The sequence below is a fragment of the Ailuropoda melanoleuca genome, chromosome 10, assembly GCF_002007445.2.
Source record: "Ailuropoda melanoleuca isolate Jingjing chromosome 10, ASM200744v2, whole genome shotgun sequence".
Lineage (NCBI taxonomy): Eukaryota > Metazoa > Chordata > Mammalia > Carnivora > Ursidae > Ailuropoda > Ailuropoda melanoleuca.
In genome coordinates, this window is record NC_048227.1 from 58,939,528 (window position 1) to 58,958,716 (window position 19,189).

The following is a 19,189-nucleotide window of genomic DNA, read 5'->3' on the forward strand; positions in this document are numbered from 1 at the left end:
AATCATTTAAGTAATCTCAGACATTATAAAGTCCTAAAATCACTGGATTCAAATTCAGTAAGGAAAAATCTAACTTTCTAATTAGATAAAATGTTCATAAGTCCAGATATTTTAAATTCAGCAATTGATAAGCTTGCTTGGAAATCAGCTCTTATTGCATGGCATTGAGTTGCATTAACTGTGCACATAACAATTAGATGCTCTATTTTAATTTATAAAATATTTGTAAAAGATTGGCATTACTTTATATTCTTTTAAAAAAACTTAAATATTGTACTCATATAATCATATTTCTCCTATCCAGGCTCATTTAAGATAATGAGTGTGAGGGGAATGCACAAGAACACTTCTCCAAAGCCATTGGGTGGGAAAGAAAACTAGAGGGGCTGATTTTCCTGAGTTCTTGTATCCAGCAGGGCTGGAAAACTGAAATTGTAAAGGTCAGCTGGTCTTGGCTAGGATAGAGCCCTGAGGGTGCTGCCTTGCTCCTGCAAAGAAGGCAGGCAAACAACCCAGGGGCAGACATATGGAAATAGCCATCAGAGGAACACCTGGGGCACACAGCGAGGAGATTATTCACTCTTCTTGGAACTGTTCCTGAGAGGTAGCTTCACAACATACCTCTCCAGGGACAAAGGAGCAGGAGCATGTAGGCACTATTTCCCTCCCCCACTCCTCAACATAAACACAGAGCCACCTGTGGAGGGCAGTTCACCTCAACACTAGCTGCCTAGCCTGCTTGCAACAAGTCCCGCACCTCTGTGCTCTGGTGTGATAGTCCTTCTCAGTCAAACCTCCCTCAGTCCTAGCATGGTGAGACTCTCCCCCAGAAGATCAGCACAGGCTTCTGCCCACACCACATCCCTAAAGCCTGGAGTCTTCAAAGTCAGCTGGCTTGGCTAGGATAGAACCAGGAGGGCACTGCGCTGCTCCTGGAGAGAAGGCAGGCAAACAACCTGGAGGCAGGCAGTGTGGAAACAGTGATCTGAGAAATGCCTGGGACACAGAGGGGAGATTATTTACTCTTCTCAGAGTGCTTTCCTGAGAGCAACAGGCATGGAGACCCCTCTGTAAGGACAAAGGAGTAAGCAGGCACCATTTCCCTGCTGCCCCTCAGCATAAATACAGAGACACCTGCCGTAATCAGTACCATGCCAACATTGGCTGCCTAACCTGCTTATACCAAGTCCCACACCCCTGCATTTTGTTGCTACTGCCCTTCTTGGTCAGGTTTGCCTCAGTCCCAGCGTCGTGGGCCCCTTCCCCAGAAGACCAGCAGAAACCCCTGCCCACATCTCCAACCAGAGAGTTCTGCAGGGCTTCATTTCTACTGGAATTAGTATCAGGTCTCATTTAACAAGCAGACCATAGTACACTTAGTTAAAACATACCACATTCTGGCCAAGGACCAAACATTACCCATTGCAGGCAAGGAGAGCCTCTGCAGACAACTGTCCTGAAGGATAGAGCAGCCAAAACACAGCAGCAGAGTGCATGCAGCACACACTAGAAACTTCCCCTGAAACACCAGGTTTTTTTAACACAGAGAAGAAGATGGAGACTTAGACAAAATGCCAAGACAGAGGAATTCATCTTGACAGAACAAGATAAGGTCATGGCCAGAGATCTAAGTGAAACAGATATAAGTAACATGCCTGATAGCGAATTTAAAGCAACAATCATAAGGATACTCTCTGGGCTTGAGAAAAGAGAGGAAGATTTCAGGGGGGCCTTTAAAACAGAGATAAAGTTAAAAAACAAATGAAAAATGCAATAACTGAAATTCAAAGCAGACTTGATGCAATGAGCACAAGGATGGAAGAAGCAGAGGAATGAGTAAGTGATACAGAAGATAAAGTGATGGAAAATAATGAAGCTGAACAAAAGAGAGAACTGTGGAACCCAAGAATAGACTTAGGGAATTAATTGACTCCATCAAACGTAATAACATTCATATTAAAGGAGTCCCAGAAGAAAAGGGAGAGAAAAGGGGGCAGAAAATTTATTTGAGGAAATAGTAGCTGAGAACTTCCTAATCTGAAGAAGGAGACACATCCAGATCCAGGAGGCACAGAGAACTCCCATCAAAATCAAGAAAAGCAGGCCATTACCAAGACATATTGTGATTAAATTTGCAAAATACAGAGATTAAAAAGAAATCCTAAAAGCAAAAGTCCCTGCCTTACAAGGGAAGACCCATAAGGCTAGCTGCAGATCTCTCAATAGAAACTTGCCAAACCAGAAGGAGTGACGTGATATATTCAACGTGCTGAATGGGAAAAATCTGCAGCCAAGAATACTCTATCCATCAAAGCTATCATTCACAGTAGAAGGAGAGATAAAGAGTTTCCCAGACAAGCAAAAACTAAAGGAGTTCATGGCCACTAAACCAACCCTGCAAGAAATATTAAAGGGGACTCTTGGAGTGGAAAGGAAAGACCAAAAGTGACAAAGACTAGAAAGGAACAGAACAAATCTCCAGAAACAACAAAACAAGTAATAAAATGACACTAAATACATATCTATCAGTAATTACTCTGAATGTAAATGGACTAAATGCTCCAACCAAAAGACATAGGGTGTCAGAATGGTTAAAAAACAAGGCCCATCTATATGCTGCCTACAAGAGACTCATCATAGACTAAAAGACACCTGCAGATTGAAAGTGAGGGGATGGAGAAGCATTTATCATGCAAATGGATATCAAAAGAAAGCCAGAATAGTAATACTTCTATCAGACAAACTACATTTTAAACCAAAGATTAACGAGATAAAGAAGGGCACTCTTTCATAATAAAAGGGACTATCCAACAAGAAGATCTAACAATTGTAAATATTTATTCCCCCAACATGGGTGACTCAAATATACAAAACAATAACAAACATAAAGGAACTAATTGATAATAATACAATAATAGGGAACTTTAACACCCCACTTAAATTAACGGACAGAGCATCTAAGCAGAAAATCAACAAGGAAATAATGATTTTGAAGACACACTGGACCAGATGGACTTAACAGATATATTCTGAACATTCCATCCTAAAGCAGCAGAATACACGCTTTTTTCAAGTCCAGAATAGATCACATATACTAGGTCACAAATCAGGCCTCAACAAGTACAAAAAGATTGAGATCATACCATGCATATTTTCTGACCACAATGCTATGAAACTAGAAGTCAACCACAAGAAAAAATCTGGAAAGACCATAGATACATGGAGGTTAAACAACATAAAAGAATAAATTTTTAAAAAACCATGGAAACAAATGAAAATGAAAACACAATGTTCCAAAACCCTTGGGAGGCAGCAAAAGCAGTCCCAGGAGTAAAGTATATAGCAATACAGGCCTACCTCACAAAGCAAGAAAAATCTCAAACAACCTAACTTTACACCTAAAGAAGCTAGAAAAAGAACAACAAATGAAGCCTAAAGGCAGGAGAAGAAGGGGCATATGGAAACTGACAAAACACTAGAACACATCAATGAAACCAGGAGCTAGTTCTTTGAGAGATTAATAAAATTGATAAACTCTACCCAGACTTATCAAAAAGAAAATAGAAAGGCCCCAAATAAATAAAATCACAAGTGAGAGAGAAATAACAACCAACACTACAGAAAACAATTATAAGAGAATATTATGAAAAACTATATGCCAACAAATTGGACAACTTGGAAGAAATGAATAAATTCCTACAAACATATAAGCTACCACAACTGAAACAGGAAGAAATAGAAACTTGAACAGACCAATAACCAACAAAGTAATTGAATCAGTAATTTAAAAAATCTCCCAACAAAAATCCAGGGCCAGATGCCTTCACAGGTGAATTCTACTAAGCATTTAAAGAAGAGTTAATACCTATTCTTCTCAAACTATTCCAAAAAAAAAAAAATAGAAATGGAAGGAAAACTTCCAAACTCATTGTACGAAGCCAACATTACCCTGGTACCAAAACCAGATAAAGACTCCACTAAAAAAGAGAACTACAGGCCAATATCCCTGATGAACATGGGTGTAAAAATTCTCAGTAAAATACTAGCAGAGTGAATCCAACAATATATTAAATGTATCATTCACCATAATCAAGTGGGATTTATTCCTGGGCTGAAGGGGTAGCTCAGTATTTGCATATCAGTCAACATGATATACCACATTAGTAAAAGAAAGGATAGGAACCATATGATCTTCCCAATAGATGCAGAAAAAGCATTTGACAAAGTACAACATCCATTAATGATAAAAACCCTCAACAGAGTAGATTTACAGGAAACATACCCTGACATAATAAAAGCCATATATGAAAAACCCATAGCTAATATCATCCTTAATGGGGAAAACTGAGAGCTTTACCTTTATGGTCAGGAGTAAGACAGGGATGTCCACTTTCACCACTGTTATTTATTATAGTTCTGGAAGTCCTAGCCTCAGTAATCAGACAACACAAAGAAATTAAAGGCATCCAAATCAGCAATGAGGGAGTCAAACTTTCACTATTTGCAGATGACATGATACTCTATATAAAAAATCCAAAGACCAAAAAAGTGCTAGAACTGATACGAGTTTGGTAAAATCAGGATACTAAATCAATTTACAGAAATCCTTTGCATTTCTATACACCAATAATGAAGCAGCAGAAAGGCAAATCAAGGAATCAGTCCCATTTACAATTGCACCAAAAACCAAAAGATACCTGGGAATAAGCCTAACCAAAGAGGTAAAATATCTGTATTCTGAAAACTATAAAACACTGATGAAAGAAACTGAAGAAGACACAAAGAAATGCAAAAACATTTCATGCTTATGGATTGGAAGAACAAATATTGTTAAAATGTCTGTATTACACAAAGAATCTGCACATTTAATGCAATCCCTATCAAAATACCAACAGCATTTTTCACAGAGCTAGAACATACAATCCTACAATGTGTATGGAACCACAAAAAACCCCGAATAGCCAAAGCAATCTTGAAAAAGAAAAGCAAAGCTAGAGGCATCACAATGCCGGATTCAGGTAGTATTTACAAAGCTATAGTGATGAAAACAGTATGGTATTGGCACAAAAATAGACACATAGATCTATGGAATAGAACAGAAAATCCAGGAATGAACCCACAACTATATGGTCAGTTAATCTTTGACAAAGCAGGAAAGAATACCCAGTGGAAAAACAGTCTCTTCAACAAATGGTGTTGGGAAGACTGGACCACTTTCTTACACCAAACACAAAAATAAATTCAAATGGGTTAAAGACCTAAATATGAGACAGGAAACCATTAAAATCCTAGGGGAGAACATCAGCTACATCAGCTGTAGCAACTTCTTTCTAGATTATGTCTCCTGAGGCAGGAGAGACAAAAGCAAAAATAAACTATTGGGACTATAAAAAGCTTCTGCATGGCAAAGGAAGACTTAAGGAAGAATTAAGGAAGAGTTAAGACTCCAGTCTTAATCCAGGCCTATATTTTTCCTTGTCTTAATTACTTTAGTAACCTCTTTGTCTCTCTGCCAATAATTTCTTCCCCCTCCAGTCTGTGTATCTCATAGCCATCTGAATAACCTTGTCAGAATGTAAACATGATCATGTTATTTGCCTTTATATCCTCATTAGTTCCCCATTGCTTGATCCTACAGAAGACAGACCCTTCAGTGTGATGTACAAAGTCCTTCACGGTTTGGCCCTTGCATACCTTTTTAGCCATCTCTTACTGCCAACATTTATTCACTAGGCTCCAGTCAAATTCACTAGGGTCTATCATGTCCCTCAATGATTTTACATTCTGTCTCTACTAAATAAATATTTCCAAATTTTGTGCTCCTGTTAAGCCCCTTGTTTTCTTGTTTTGGTCTCTATCTTTCCTCAGTGTCTGGTCAGGCTTGATTAAACAACTTTAATCTCAGAGTCAGGCACTAAAAAACTGATTGGAAACTCCAAATCCATTCAATCCATTTATTTTATCATCTTCAGTATCTTTGTTAACTTGGGCTAATCATATTCCCTTCATCAGGATATTCCCATTTCCTCTTAGATATAATCTAGACTATCAGTGTTCTGAGAATTGAATGTTCCTGCCTTGAGTCTGGTGCCACCCTCACCTATGCTGAATGTCCCTCAATCCAGGGATACTCTAGTTCCTTTTTAGAAAAAACAAAACAAAAGTTCCAGTCTTCTTCCCAGATGGGGGTAAAGCAGTCTTCTGGCTTCATAGAGAGACGAAGGCAGTTTGGGCATATAATTTACTAACCTAAACTTTCATGCTGTTTTCTAGTGTTTGGCTCTATCTTTATTACTTAAGAGAGGTGCAGCAAATTCCTGAGCTGCAGAATAAACTTAAAAGTCACTTTTCTTCCTTGGGTTAGGAGACTGCCTTTTTTGCATTAGCTAAATCTTATTACTCTTTGTACATCTGTTTTCTATTTTTCCAAAGTTTTGTTGTTGTCCTTGCAGGCTGATATCTTTTTTAAAAAGTGTTTCAGTATTATTTTAGTGTGTTTCCAAGAGGGAGCAAAAGTTAGTGTGTATGTCCACTCTGGCATATTTACCTAAACTCCTCTTTCAAAACTGTTTGTAATTCTAAATTATTTCTGGCTTTACTTATTTCTCCATCAATCAGGAAAAGTTAGATAATCTCTCTTTTGTATTCCCATGATACTCTGTGTATGCTTTTGTTATGGAACTGATCCCATTGAGTCATATCTTGTTTTTAACTTGTCTCCCCTACCACATATTGTTATGCAACCAATCTACAGAATTTTTTCATCAGGGAAAACTGAATCTCTGTAACTCCCCATTTACCCTTCCCCTCACCATTCTACTTTCTATGAACTTGACTACTCCAGATACTGCTTATAAGGGATCATACATTGTTTTGTCTTTTTTGTTGGCATATTTCACTTAGCATGATGTCCTCATTGTTTACCCATGTTTCAGTGTGTGTCAAAATGTCTTTTTTTTAAAGGCCAAATTACATTCCATTGTATGTATATATATTTTGTTTATCTATTGTTGGATATTTGTGTGGCTTCCATCTTTTGGCTATTGTGAGTGATACCATTATGAGCATGAATGTACAGATACTTTCTCAAGAGACCCTGCTTTCAGTTCTTTTGGATATACTCAGAAGTGTCATTGTTTTTTAAGACATTGATATTTTTTAAGGAAAACGGTTTCCCCTTCTGTAAAAAACAGAATGTTTTTCATTTGGGGCTTTAATATTGTTTTCTTATGTTGAGATTCAGGTTATACATTCCTGGACAGAATACTGCTTGAGTGACATGTCTTTTTCAGGGCTTCACATACAGAGGCACATGATGTCCATCTTACTTCTTAGGGGTGACATTAATTTTAATCATCCAATTCAAGTGTTATTTTGTTTCTCTTATATAGATACTCCTTTTTTTCTTGAAACTTATGAGGAATCTGTGGAAGAGATACTTCAAGACCATGCAGATATCCCACTCCTCATTAAAATTTCTACCCTTGGATTTAGTATTGATGTTTCTTGCCTAAATTAATTTTTACTATGATGGCTGCAAAATGATGATTTTTCAAATCCAGTAAGGGCTATTTTTTTTAAAACCATTTTATTTATTTATTTGAGAGAAAGAGAGCACAGAGTGAGAGGGAGAAGCAGACTCCCCGCTGAGCAGAGAGCCCAGTGTGGGACTTGATCGCAGGACCCTGAGATCATGACCTGAGCCAAAGGCAGACACTTAACCGACTGAGCCACCCAGGTGCCCCCAGTAAGGACTATTTTCAAGTTAATTATTAATTGTGTTAAATAGATCAATTTGAATGTCAAGTGGTCAATATATTAAATGTAAGATTTGTTGCTACTATTAATACATTTTACATGATAATCATTGAAGCATAATGATTAAGCTGCTTCTGAATTTTTGGAATGTAATAGTTATGGCATTCCTATAAAGTCATTGCATATTTTTAGAAGTTAAATATATAGTGTGTGTGTGTTTTTTTTTTAATATCACTTTTTTTTTTGAGAGGGGGAGAGAGCATGAGCATGTGTGTGAGCGGTGTGGCAGGGGTTGGAGGGGCAGAGGAGGGAGAGGATCTCAAGCATGGGGCTTGATCCCACGACTCTGAGATCATGACCCAAGCCAAAACCAAGAGTAGGATGCTCAAGGGCCCCTAAAGATTTCACTTTTAAGAAATCTCTGCATCCAACATGGGGCTTGAACTCACAACCCTGAGATCAAGAGTCACATGCTTTACCAACTGAGCCAGCTAGATACCCCTATAGTGTGCTTTTCTTACTCTCAGTTTACAGATTGTTTACCAGATACTCTGTTGTCTGAATCCTGCTAGTGAACTGTGTATTTAACTAATAAGTAACCAAATAATATTCACTTTCTGCTATTGAAGAAGAACAAACTTTACAATATGGAGTAGCTTTGGGAACTTTAGCTGAATGGAAAGATAAAAATTCTCTTTCCTTTTTAAAGCATAAATCTCATTCTATGTGTGTAATTAAAACTGGTTGGTCTAAAGCATTTAACATCTCTGAAATATGTCTGATGTTGTTACAGGTTCAAGCAATATGGCAGATTAGATGTTCAGAGAAACCTCCTCTAGTAAAGAACTCAAATGCTGTATAAAATGTTAAAACAGCTTTTGGAAGGCATGGCTGAGTTGGAAGCAAAGTAAGGGGGAAAATATGAGGCTCTATCTAATAAGAAAGCCCAGTTCCATAGAGATAATTGAGCCCTGGAACCCATTTTATCCCTGAGGACACCTTCCATGATCTCTCATGGCCCAGAACCTGGGCATTAAGGTGTTTCTGCTTGCATGGGGCAAAGGACAAAATCTGACTGTCATGCTCACTGGTAAGTTTGGACACTGCAGTGTAAAAAGCTGGGATCCCCAAAGGATAAAACCTTCTATTAATGACAGGAAAATAACCTGCTCTTCAGAATGACACTGTTTCCTCCTTGACTTTGGATGAAGTGGACAAAAAGAATCTCTCCTCATCACAATTCTATTCTCATGTGGGTTTGGAGTTGGAATTCATACTGCCAAAAAAAAAAAAAAAACCACCAAAAAACCAACTTGATGTAAAAGTTGTTTAATGGTGTCTTGGGTTTGGGATGCCCTAAGGACCAGGAGAAACAAATAGAAATCCTCTCTGAAGAAAATTGCTTTAAATACTGGCTTTGAAGTATTGGCTTTGAAGTATTTCCCTAGTTAAAGGTCCAAGCATACAGGCTTATTAGAGACTATTCTTGGGATCAATACATGTGGAAAGAAGAGGAAGGAAGCACTATTAGAGAAGTCCAGCTTCAGTGAAGACCCAACAAAGGTTTCACTGATACTACAGGGAGCTCTGGAGATGGGGTGGTCTTTTGGAGTTGACTTGAGTTGGGGCAAGAGGGTCAGGCATTTTTATCCTCAGTGGATGTGGGATGCCCCTGGAAGGAGCCTTGACCTTAGATGAGACAATATTCTTTAGACAAAGCAATCCCCAAAGAGGGCCAGCAGCCAAGAGCCACTTTCTGGCAGCATTCCCAGGAGCTGTGGGAAAAGTTCACATTTCTGAAAGGGAATCCAGGCAATGCATCAAAATGTCCACCACAATGAGCAAAGAAAACTTGTAGGTGAGCATAGCAAACATTGACTTTATAAATCAAAGCAATATTGTCTAATATGTGTGGTTAAAATAAAAATAGAACTAAAAATTTCAGAACCATAGTATTATATATATGAGTCTGAAGGGGAGTGATTGGAATTAATGTCTTCTAGGATCTATGTTCTATGATCGAATACTATACAGAAGGGAAAATGAATACCATACAGCTTCATGTTCCAATATAAATACAAAGATACTTTGAATGAAAAAAGTATGGTTCCATTTATATAAAGTTTAAAAACCATCAACACCAAACAATACATGGGTAAGGATACATACAAATATGATAAAACTTAATAGGCATTAAAATGAGTAACACAAAATTCAAAGCAAGGAATGGGGAAGGCGCACAGACGCCTTCAACAGCACTATCACACTATTTCTTAATCTAGGTGTAGATAAACAGAAATTTGTTTTGTTTTAATTCCTTTAACTATACATATATGTATTATGATGTATGTATTATGTATACGGTAAATTATTTTTTAACTCTATTAAGGTATTAAGGAGAAAGGAATCTGCTGGTCTTGGTGACCAGAACATGCTAAAGTTATCTTTATCTCCTAAATTAGAATTCCGCTGTGCTAATCTGGATCTAGTCAAGTCTACTGAGATTTAATCAGAAATAAGTTATCACTTATATGATTGAGTCATCTCCGTTTGATTTATCAATTTTGCCCTCAATTAGGGGATGGGATTACTCTTTTACAGGCATTTCAGATACAGGGATAAAATTTGAAGTTTGAAAATGATCCTAAATTCTGCAGCAAGTTTTTGTTAGATGAATTCAATATGTAATATAATAGTTATCACAGTCAATATTCAATGCAACCTCTATATCAATAAATATAGAAGCTCTACTTTTTTCTCCCAAAATCTGTTTAATCCATAAAAATCAGAGAAAGAAGCTTTGAATTCAGCATGAGGATAGTGAGCTCTGTCTCTCTAGAGACATATAGCAGAGCTTAGATGACTTGTTGAAGATACTGTGAGAATAAGTTTGTATTGAAAGAAAGGGTTAGAAGAGATGGCCTCTAAGATGCCCTTAGATTTTACTAAGATTACACGATCTTATGCTTGATTCAGTGTTTCTTACCTCCCATTTCTCTCCAGAAGGCATTTTCCTGATGACTGTCCATTAGGGTAGTTTCTGTTTCGATAAATATAAATCGACCATGGTCCTTAAGAGATAATATTTTTCTCTAGCTTCATGGCTTTTGGATTGCAGGAAACTTGAACTGTGTGATTAGTAATTAGTTAGTGTCTCTGGACTTTGGCTCCTACATCTATAAAATGAGAAGATTGCAGCTGATCTAAATTTTAAATGGATATAGGAAATTTCCCTGTCAATTCTAGAACTCCCAAATATTTATGACTTATACAGATTTATCGTACAGTGGACTTCTCAAACATTTTGAGTATAGTCACCATTGTTTCAAACCAAATAACTTGAAATATATCCTTTGTCACCTCTTAATACTTTTTGGAGGAAAGTATAAGATAATGTTTTTTTATTTTTTATTTTATTTTTATTTTTTAAAGATTTTATTTATTTATTCGAGAGAGATAGAGACAGCCAGCGAGAGAGGTAACACAAGCAGGAGGAGTGGGAGAGGAAGAAGCAGGCTCATAGTGGAGGAGCCTGATGTGGGGCTCGATCCCATAACGCCGGGATCACGCCCTGAGCCGAAGGCAAACGCTTAACCGCTGTGCCACCCAGGCGCCCCAAGATAATGTTTTTTTAAAAACCAGACTAGGGGCTTCTGGGTGGCTGAGTCAGTTAAGCATCTGCCTTCCGCTCAGGACATCTCAGGATCCTGGGATCAAGCCCCGTGTCAGGTTCCGCCTTCCGCTCAGGACATCTCAGGATCCTGGGATCAAGCCCCGTGTCAGGTTCCCTGGTCAGTGGGGAGTCTGCTTCTGCCACTCCCCATCCCCGTGCTCTCTCTCTCAAATCTAAATAAAATCTAAAAAAAAAAAAAAATTTCACTGTATTCCAAAGTTACTTGAATTTGATTGTACCTTAACCTTCAGATTATTTATACGTCCCTGTAATTCAAATGTCTCATTTTTATAATTTTACAATGCTATAATTTTTTGAATGACACATTAATCTTAAGTCTATAGCAGTATTCTTTCATTTTTAATAGAAATTATTAAGGGATAAATATTTTACAGTATTTTAGGGTAAAAATACTAATATTTGGGTCAGAAACTAATACAAATACATATAAATTAAATGTGAGTCAAAAGCATGGTTTTAGTTTTATTCTCCCATTTGATTATACTGGGAAATTTTTAATTATTTTAAATTATTGGATACAGGATAACACATTAATAATTTCCTATTCAATTTATTAAGCTTAAGAAATTATTGAAGGTCAATTATAGGGGAAAATAAATCAAGGCAGAGTTACGTAATTGTTTCACATCTTATCAAGTAGGAAACTCTAAATTGCAAATAACTTTATTATATCCTCTAAATAGCATAAACCTTAGGCATCTGTTGTTACGTCCTCGTCACTATTCCTGTGTTTAATTCACTGTGAAACAAAGGTAAAAGTTGCAGTCAGTATGTTACTTTGCTAGGGCTTCCAAAACAAATACCACAGACTAGGCAGCTTAAACAACAGAAATTTATTTCTCACAGTTCTGGATGCTACAAGTCCAAGATCAAGATGTCAGTAGATTTGGTTTCTTCTAAGGACTCTCTCCTTGGCTTGCAGATGGTTGTCTTCCACTGTGTCTTCACTTGGTCTTTTCCTGATCCCTGGCACACATCCCTGGTGCATAATTTGTATGTCCAAATTTCCTCTTTTTCCAAGGACACCAGTTAGATTGGATTAGAGCCCATCCTAAGGGTTTCGTTTAAGGCCCTATCTCCAAACACAGTCAGTCTAAAATACTGGAGGTTAGAGCTTCAACATATGAATTTGGGGGAATAATGAATTCAGTCAGTGAAATTGTATATAGTGTACTTTCCTGCCACAGAAGTTTTCGAGAATGAAAATTATTGATTCTGTGCAAATGACTTGCATGATGGGTACAATTGTTTGCACTGTGACTTACGGCAGGTTAGCTCACAGGATGGATGAAATGACACAATTTATGAATCCTAGATGATTTTAAACCAGGTAATTGAAGTTCTCTGCAAAAGGACATCCTAATATGAATAAAATTTCTATGTCTTTTGCTGGTTTCTCTTCCTCTACTTGCCCTTTTAGCATGGGGCCTTTGGAGCTGTCTTCAGTTCTTAAATTATACCATCAGTGGTCTCTTCCTTTTCAAAATCAATTGACTTTTTAAAATCTAAACTACTCCCTCCTTGAAATAGTCTCCTTTCTTTATTTCTGACATCATACTTTTCTGGCTCTTTTCTATCATAGGTTTCTCTTTCTCTTGTTTTCCTTCCTTATCTGAAATCTTTTCTATTTATACTTTTCCTTTTAGGTGACTTTTATTCTCTATGGTTTTATGTACCATCCATATGCTGACAATGCCATTCTTTATATTTCTATATTAGACCTCTCCTCCAAGCTTTAGATTCTTCTATCAGACTACCTATTTCATATCTTAACTTGGATGTCTCACACTTAGACTGGTGTTTGACACATATCAGTACTATATGAGTATTAGCCATGGTCTTTGTTTTTTAATAAATGGCACTATCATCTACCCAGTTATTTAAGCTAGAAAACTAGATTCCTCCCTTTTCTTCTCCTCTTAACCCAGTTCATCACTTACATCTTCAAGATACATCTTGCTTCTATATACTCTCTTCATCTCCATTGTCACCACCGTAATCCAAATGCAGCATCATCTCACACCTGGCTAACTGCAAATGTCCCCAAACTATGGGCTGTTAAATAGTGATTAAGAACCCAGGCTTTGGAATTGAACTGGCTAGGTTTAATTCCTGGGTCCACCACTTGCAAGTTGTATGGCCTTGAGTAACCTCTCTGCCTCTATTTCTTCATTTACAAAATGAGAATAATAATAATAATAATAATAGAGCAGAATAGGAAGCAGAGAGTACCCCATTCCTAGAACCCATTGTAGTATCTCTGTCTCCTAATGCTGTCTCCCTAATAGTCTTATGCAGAGATGATGGCACAGTCAGCCACTAGCAGGAATAGACACTGGTTGTTAAAAAGGACCATTTTGGAATAACTGCTTTCCTCAAGAACAAGTAAAAATGCTTTGTAGTACAGTATTTGTGTCTAGCACAGTTTTTTTTGGGGGGGGGAGGAATATTTCTTTATGCAGTGGTTCCTTAGTTGCAGCCCACAAAGATATCTTAATTCTATATACGATAGAGAAAATGGATCATTTCCCTGGTTCTTTACAAGCTGTCAGTAACAGTTCTAGTTATAACTTGAGTTTCCCTAAGCTTTACTAGGCTATTGATGCAAATGAGGCCCACATTTCACAACCTTTTGCCCCCACTTGCAAATCCTCTGAAATGCTCCACAGGATTTTCTGAGGTCTTTTCAATGACTTACAGCTAGAATCCATACCAGATATGTCAGAATCCTTGGAGGTTGGGGCTTAGGCACCTCTCTACTTTCAGAAATTTTTTCTCTAGAAATTTCTGTCATACATGCCCATGAATATGTCCCTTCCAACTGCTCTCTCTCTCTCTCTTGCTGAATAGTACTAACAATGCACCAGAGCCCTCAAAATGTCAAAACTGTGTTAAGTGATCTCTAATAACTTTCCTCTTCATTGGAATATAACATTCCACACAAGGCAGGACAGCTAATGCCCCAATCTTTTATAGAGATATTGGTGAAATATTTCTCAGTTTTTACTTACAGTCCTCTCCCTTCCCAAGACCCACGTGTGAGTCCATGGGACTGGGTCAGAGATGAATTAGAATGACCATGACTGTGCTTTACTCAAAATGACTCCTCCCTTCCTCCATCAAGTGAGGCTTTGACTTTGGATCAAGCTTTCTATACTTCTTTCATCTTCCTTCAGAGTGAGTTTTTTCTCCCGGAATGCCACAGTTCTTTATGTATATAAACTTCTGGGTTTATGCACTGGGTTTGTATGGGTTTGTAACACAGGACTAGATTGTAAGGGTTAAGCTGGGACCTCTATTACAATGACATCCACTGAGCAGCATAGCATGTCTTCTCTCATTTCTATACTGTTTCCTTTTTCTTCACCTACCAGTGGGTTGTTATTCTGCTTATCCCCACTTTAAGATGTGTTTACACATTTAATTTAAATAAACTTTAGTCCAAGTTTAACTTATTGGCATCTTCTAAGTAGTCATTCCATTTACATTAAAAACCTCAAATTTGAATTTGTTTTTTCACTGATACAAAATCCAGTTTGTAAAATAAATATTATATTTGGCAAAGAGGAAGCCGAGTCCTCCCAAGACCTCAGGGTATAGTGATTAATGGCAAAATTTCACTCTTTTTATTATTGGAGGAACTTACCAGGAGCCAAAAACTAAGATATCTTAATTCCAAGGTTCCTGGGATAGCTTCAGCCACATACCTCTCTCTGAAGATGTATAACCATGTTCAGAACTTCTGTACTTTGGGATCCTAGCTCTACTTCATTGTGAGCCAGCTGTGACTAACTTTGCTCTCTTGTTTTTTGAGGGAACGGCAACTTAGATAGATGCAGTCTCCCATGGGGAACAGACAGTATCTGAGCAGCAACAACCTGGAGGGATGGAGACATGGTTAGTAAATGGTAGCTGATACTAATAACAATAGCAAAAAATAATGGCTTCTCAAGAGCAAAGAGCATCAAATATTCTAGCAAAGCTTCCTAGGCTATTTAACTTTATTTTATTAAAGATTTATTTATTTATTTTAGAGAGAGAGAGAGTGTGTGTGTGTGTGAGCTTGGGGAGGGTCAGTAGGGGAAGGAGAGGGAAAGAATCTCAAGCAGACTCCCTGCTGAGCACAGAGCCCAATGCAGGGCTCTATCTCGGGATCCTGAGATCATGACTTGAGCCAAAATCAAGAGTCGGACACGTAATCGACTAAGCCATCCAGGTGCCCCTTTTCTAAAGTATTTAAATTACAGAGAGGAAAAGAAATGATTTGGGGAAAATTAGACAAAAAAACTACCTGCTAAAATGGTTGAAAGGGCTCTCCTAAAAAATAAAACATTAAAATTAAATAAAGCCCCCCAGAATGATAGAGCTATTGTAGATTCTTCAGATAGAGAACCATTCTAAATTATGATTAAAATGCTGGTGCATTGGGGTGCCTGGGTGGCTCAGTTGATTAAGTGTCCAACTCTTGATCTCAACTCAGGTCTTGATTTCACCGTCTGAGTTCAAGCCCCACATTGGGCTCCACACTGGGTGTAGAGCCTACTTTAAAAAAAAAAATACTGGCACATTAAATGGAGTTGTGTCATATTCAGTGATTAGATTCAGAGATTGATATATCCAAAATTACACTTGAAAATCCCTTAAGAAGCCAGTACATTAGAATTCAACAATCAGTCTTTGAGGATTGGATTATATGGGTGGCTTGTGTTTCAAAGCTATGTTGTATTTTAGAATATGTACTTTCCCTAAGAACCCTAGAGTCACACTGTTTGTAGAGAGATGCTCAGATGATGAGAGGTATATGAACTTATGATCAACTGAGAAACCAGCAAATTCACACCACCCATATAATTAATGCTCATTCCAGAGCATATGATCACTGAAAATCAGGCAGAATTATCCATACTATTTTTACAGTAAATAGTCATTTTTCTTTTTTGTATTGATGAACTTATTATAATTGAATTTGTGGTAATTAACTTCATAAAGAAACAACGCCACAGTATATGATTATGTATTTATGTTAAGTTTTACCTGAATTTTTGTCATTTAAATAGAAAAGAATGATGCTATACTATATTATTCCTTTATTATCTACAGATAATGGATTCTGAATTAATGCATAGTATGGTTGGAAGCTATCTTAAACCTCCAGAAAGAGTGTTTATTCCATCATTTAGCCAGAATTATGAATCATCTCAGACTCACCACTCTGCAAACTTAGAAGTTACTGCTCCTAAAATGCTTCATAGTCCAAATAGCCAAGGTAATTCTAATATAAAATCATATTTAAAATTAGGGGAATGATATGAAATATATAAAGCTTTACATTTTTATGTAGAAAATAATATGTTTCTCTTAATAAAACTATTAATTTTGACTCTGTTGCTTAAAGTTTCTATAAACATAGATAAGTTATTTAACATTTTTTATTTTGGCTTCTTCAGCTGTAAGGTGAAGATTAACCAGCTAGACACATAATTACAATTTTATCCTAAAAAATCACAAGAAAATAGGAAAATACTCTTTGAAGAATCAAAGGTCAGATTTGTAATCCTTCTAAACTAGATGATTTGAATACTAGTGAATTAAGTAAAGTTGTATCTTATTCAAGGATTAAATTCAGAAATTGCCTATTTCCAAAATTACCCTTGAAAATTCCTTGGGAAGCTAGTACATTAGAGTAACTACAAAATATAAGTATTGTAACTTTTAAAATATAAACTTAGGAGGATATCAGAATTGAATTAATAAAACATTTTATGACTTCAAGCATACCTATGCCATACAGATTACCTTCTAAAATGCTGGTTATCACCTTGCTTTTTTAATATTCTATAATAATGGTTACCATTAATAAATAGACTAGCTCTGTGGAGTAAAAAACCACAAGAAATATTCCAAATCAGCAAACCAGGTATTGCATATTAAAGAGCAATAAATATAATTTCTTTATCTCATTTGTAAAAAAAAAATAATAATAACCAAATGGCAATCTCTAGCAAACATCTTTCTAATTGGAAATGAACTACAGACATGCCTTGGAGATATTATGGGTTCGGTTCCAGACCACCACAATAAAGCAAATATATCACAATAAAGTGAGTCAAATGAATTTTTTGGTTTCCCAGTACATATAAAAGTTCATTCAGACTATACTGTGGTCCATTAATTGTGCAATAGCATTGTGTTGAAAAAACAATGTGGTACATATCTTAACTAAAAAATACTTTATTGCTAAAAAATGTTAAGCATCATCTGAGCTTTCAGTGAGTCATAATCACTGATCACAGATTGCCATAACAAATATAATAATAACAGAAAGTTTGAAACACTGCAAGAATTACCAAAATGTGACACAGAAACATGAAGTGAGCAAATGCTGTTGGGAAAATGGTGCTGGTAGATTTACATAGGGTTGCCACAAACCATTGTTCAGTTTGTAAAAAATGCATTATCTATAAAACGCGATAAAGTGACACACAATAAAACAAGGTATGCTGGCATATGAAAATTAACCTATAACATTTACTTATGTTCCATTCCACTCCAATTTTATAGTTTGAAGTTATAACTGAATAGAAAGTGTTACTTGAAAATTTTGTAACTCTGAACATACCTGAATCATGATGATATTAATATAGCTGTATAAAAATCACAGTAGTACATGTGTACCACTTAAAATCTTTCAAGCCTGATGTGAGTTAAACCATTCGATCATAATTTTTTTTCTGGTGGAAGAAACTGTATCCTAACTCATATGTTCTGATTATTTATACTATATCTTAGACAAAGAAACAAATGTTTGTGATTTAACTAAAATTGAACATATCAGGAACTGAGAAAAACCTTTAACATTAAACCTAAATTTCCATGTTAATTAATGACACTACATCTTAATTTTCTTTATCCATACAGACTCTTATGCCTCCTAGACTGTACATTATTTGAAGATAATTATTTTATTGAATTAAGTTTTGATTATTAGCTATCTCAAACCTAGAAAATTACTAAATACAATCATAAATTTTAATAGTTTTTAGAAGATGTGTTAGAAAAAATTTGTCCCTCTTTATAGCGTTTTAGTGATTTTTTTGAGGAATATATATTACTTATATGTTTTTCTGGCTCACTAACAAAAATATGCTGTTCACTTTTATTGCTACTATGTAAGTGTTCAAAAATTTTCACTGAAGTAACAAGCAGATATTTTTTCAACAGCTCTTATTTTAGCCTTAAAAACTCTTCAGGAAAAGATTCATCGTTTAGAGTTGGAGAGAACACAAGCTGAGGATAACCTAAACGTTCTTTCCAGAGAAGCAGCACAGTATAAAAAGGCCTTGGAGAAAGAAACAAATGAGAGAAATCTGGCACACCAGGAACTGATAAAGCAGAAAAAAGGTAAGGAAATTCTATAGTTCTCAGAAACAAGGAGTTAGCAAAATTTACAACTTGAAAATAAAAAGCCCAGTCTAAGATTTACTCAAATATCTTTGTTCTTATATATATTCAAACCTTAAGGCCTTGTTCACAGACAGTTTGATATTTTCATTAAAAAGATAGCACTTTGAGCTTACTTCTATTATATATTGTCCCAGTTCATAAATTCTTGAGATTAAAAGACAAATTTAGTTTTTAGACAGATTGTGTTTAGAAATTAGAATATTTTCAGAATACCAACAAAATCTAGTTTTTCCTATAATATAATTGAAATGCTTTATATATTCAGTCAACACT

At 36.3% G+C, this 19,189-nt stretch overlaps 1 protein-coding gene across 9 annotated transcripts in view; it reads left to right on the plus strand.

The window, feature by feature from the left end:
- The window catches only part of CEP57L1 (centrosomal protein 57 like 1), a 69,076-nt gene that overhangs the window by 27,737 nt on the left and 22,150 nt on the right, over positions 1 to 19,189 (plus strand). For 5 of the 9 annotated variants that reach the window (XM_011222515.3, XM_034668959.1, XM_011222514.3 and 2 more), the window contains exons 2-4: positions 15,267 to 15,349; positions 16,553 to 16,718; positions 18,674 to 18,853. In XM_011222515.3, coding sequence (XP_011220817.1) covers positions 15,347 to 15,349; positions 16,553 to 16,718; positions 18,674 to 18,853 — 349 coding nt within the window. In that variant the 5' untranslated portion in view covers positions 15,267 to 15,346. Of the gene's footprint in view, positions 1 to 8,551; positions 8,849 to 15,266; positions 15,350 to 16,552; positions 16,719 to 18,673; positions 18,854 to 19,189 lie in introns of those variants that run through there. The other 4 variants (XM_011222519.3, XM_011222518.3, XM_034668958.1 and 1 more) reach the window with 2 other exon arrangements.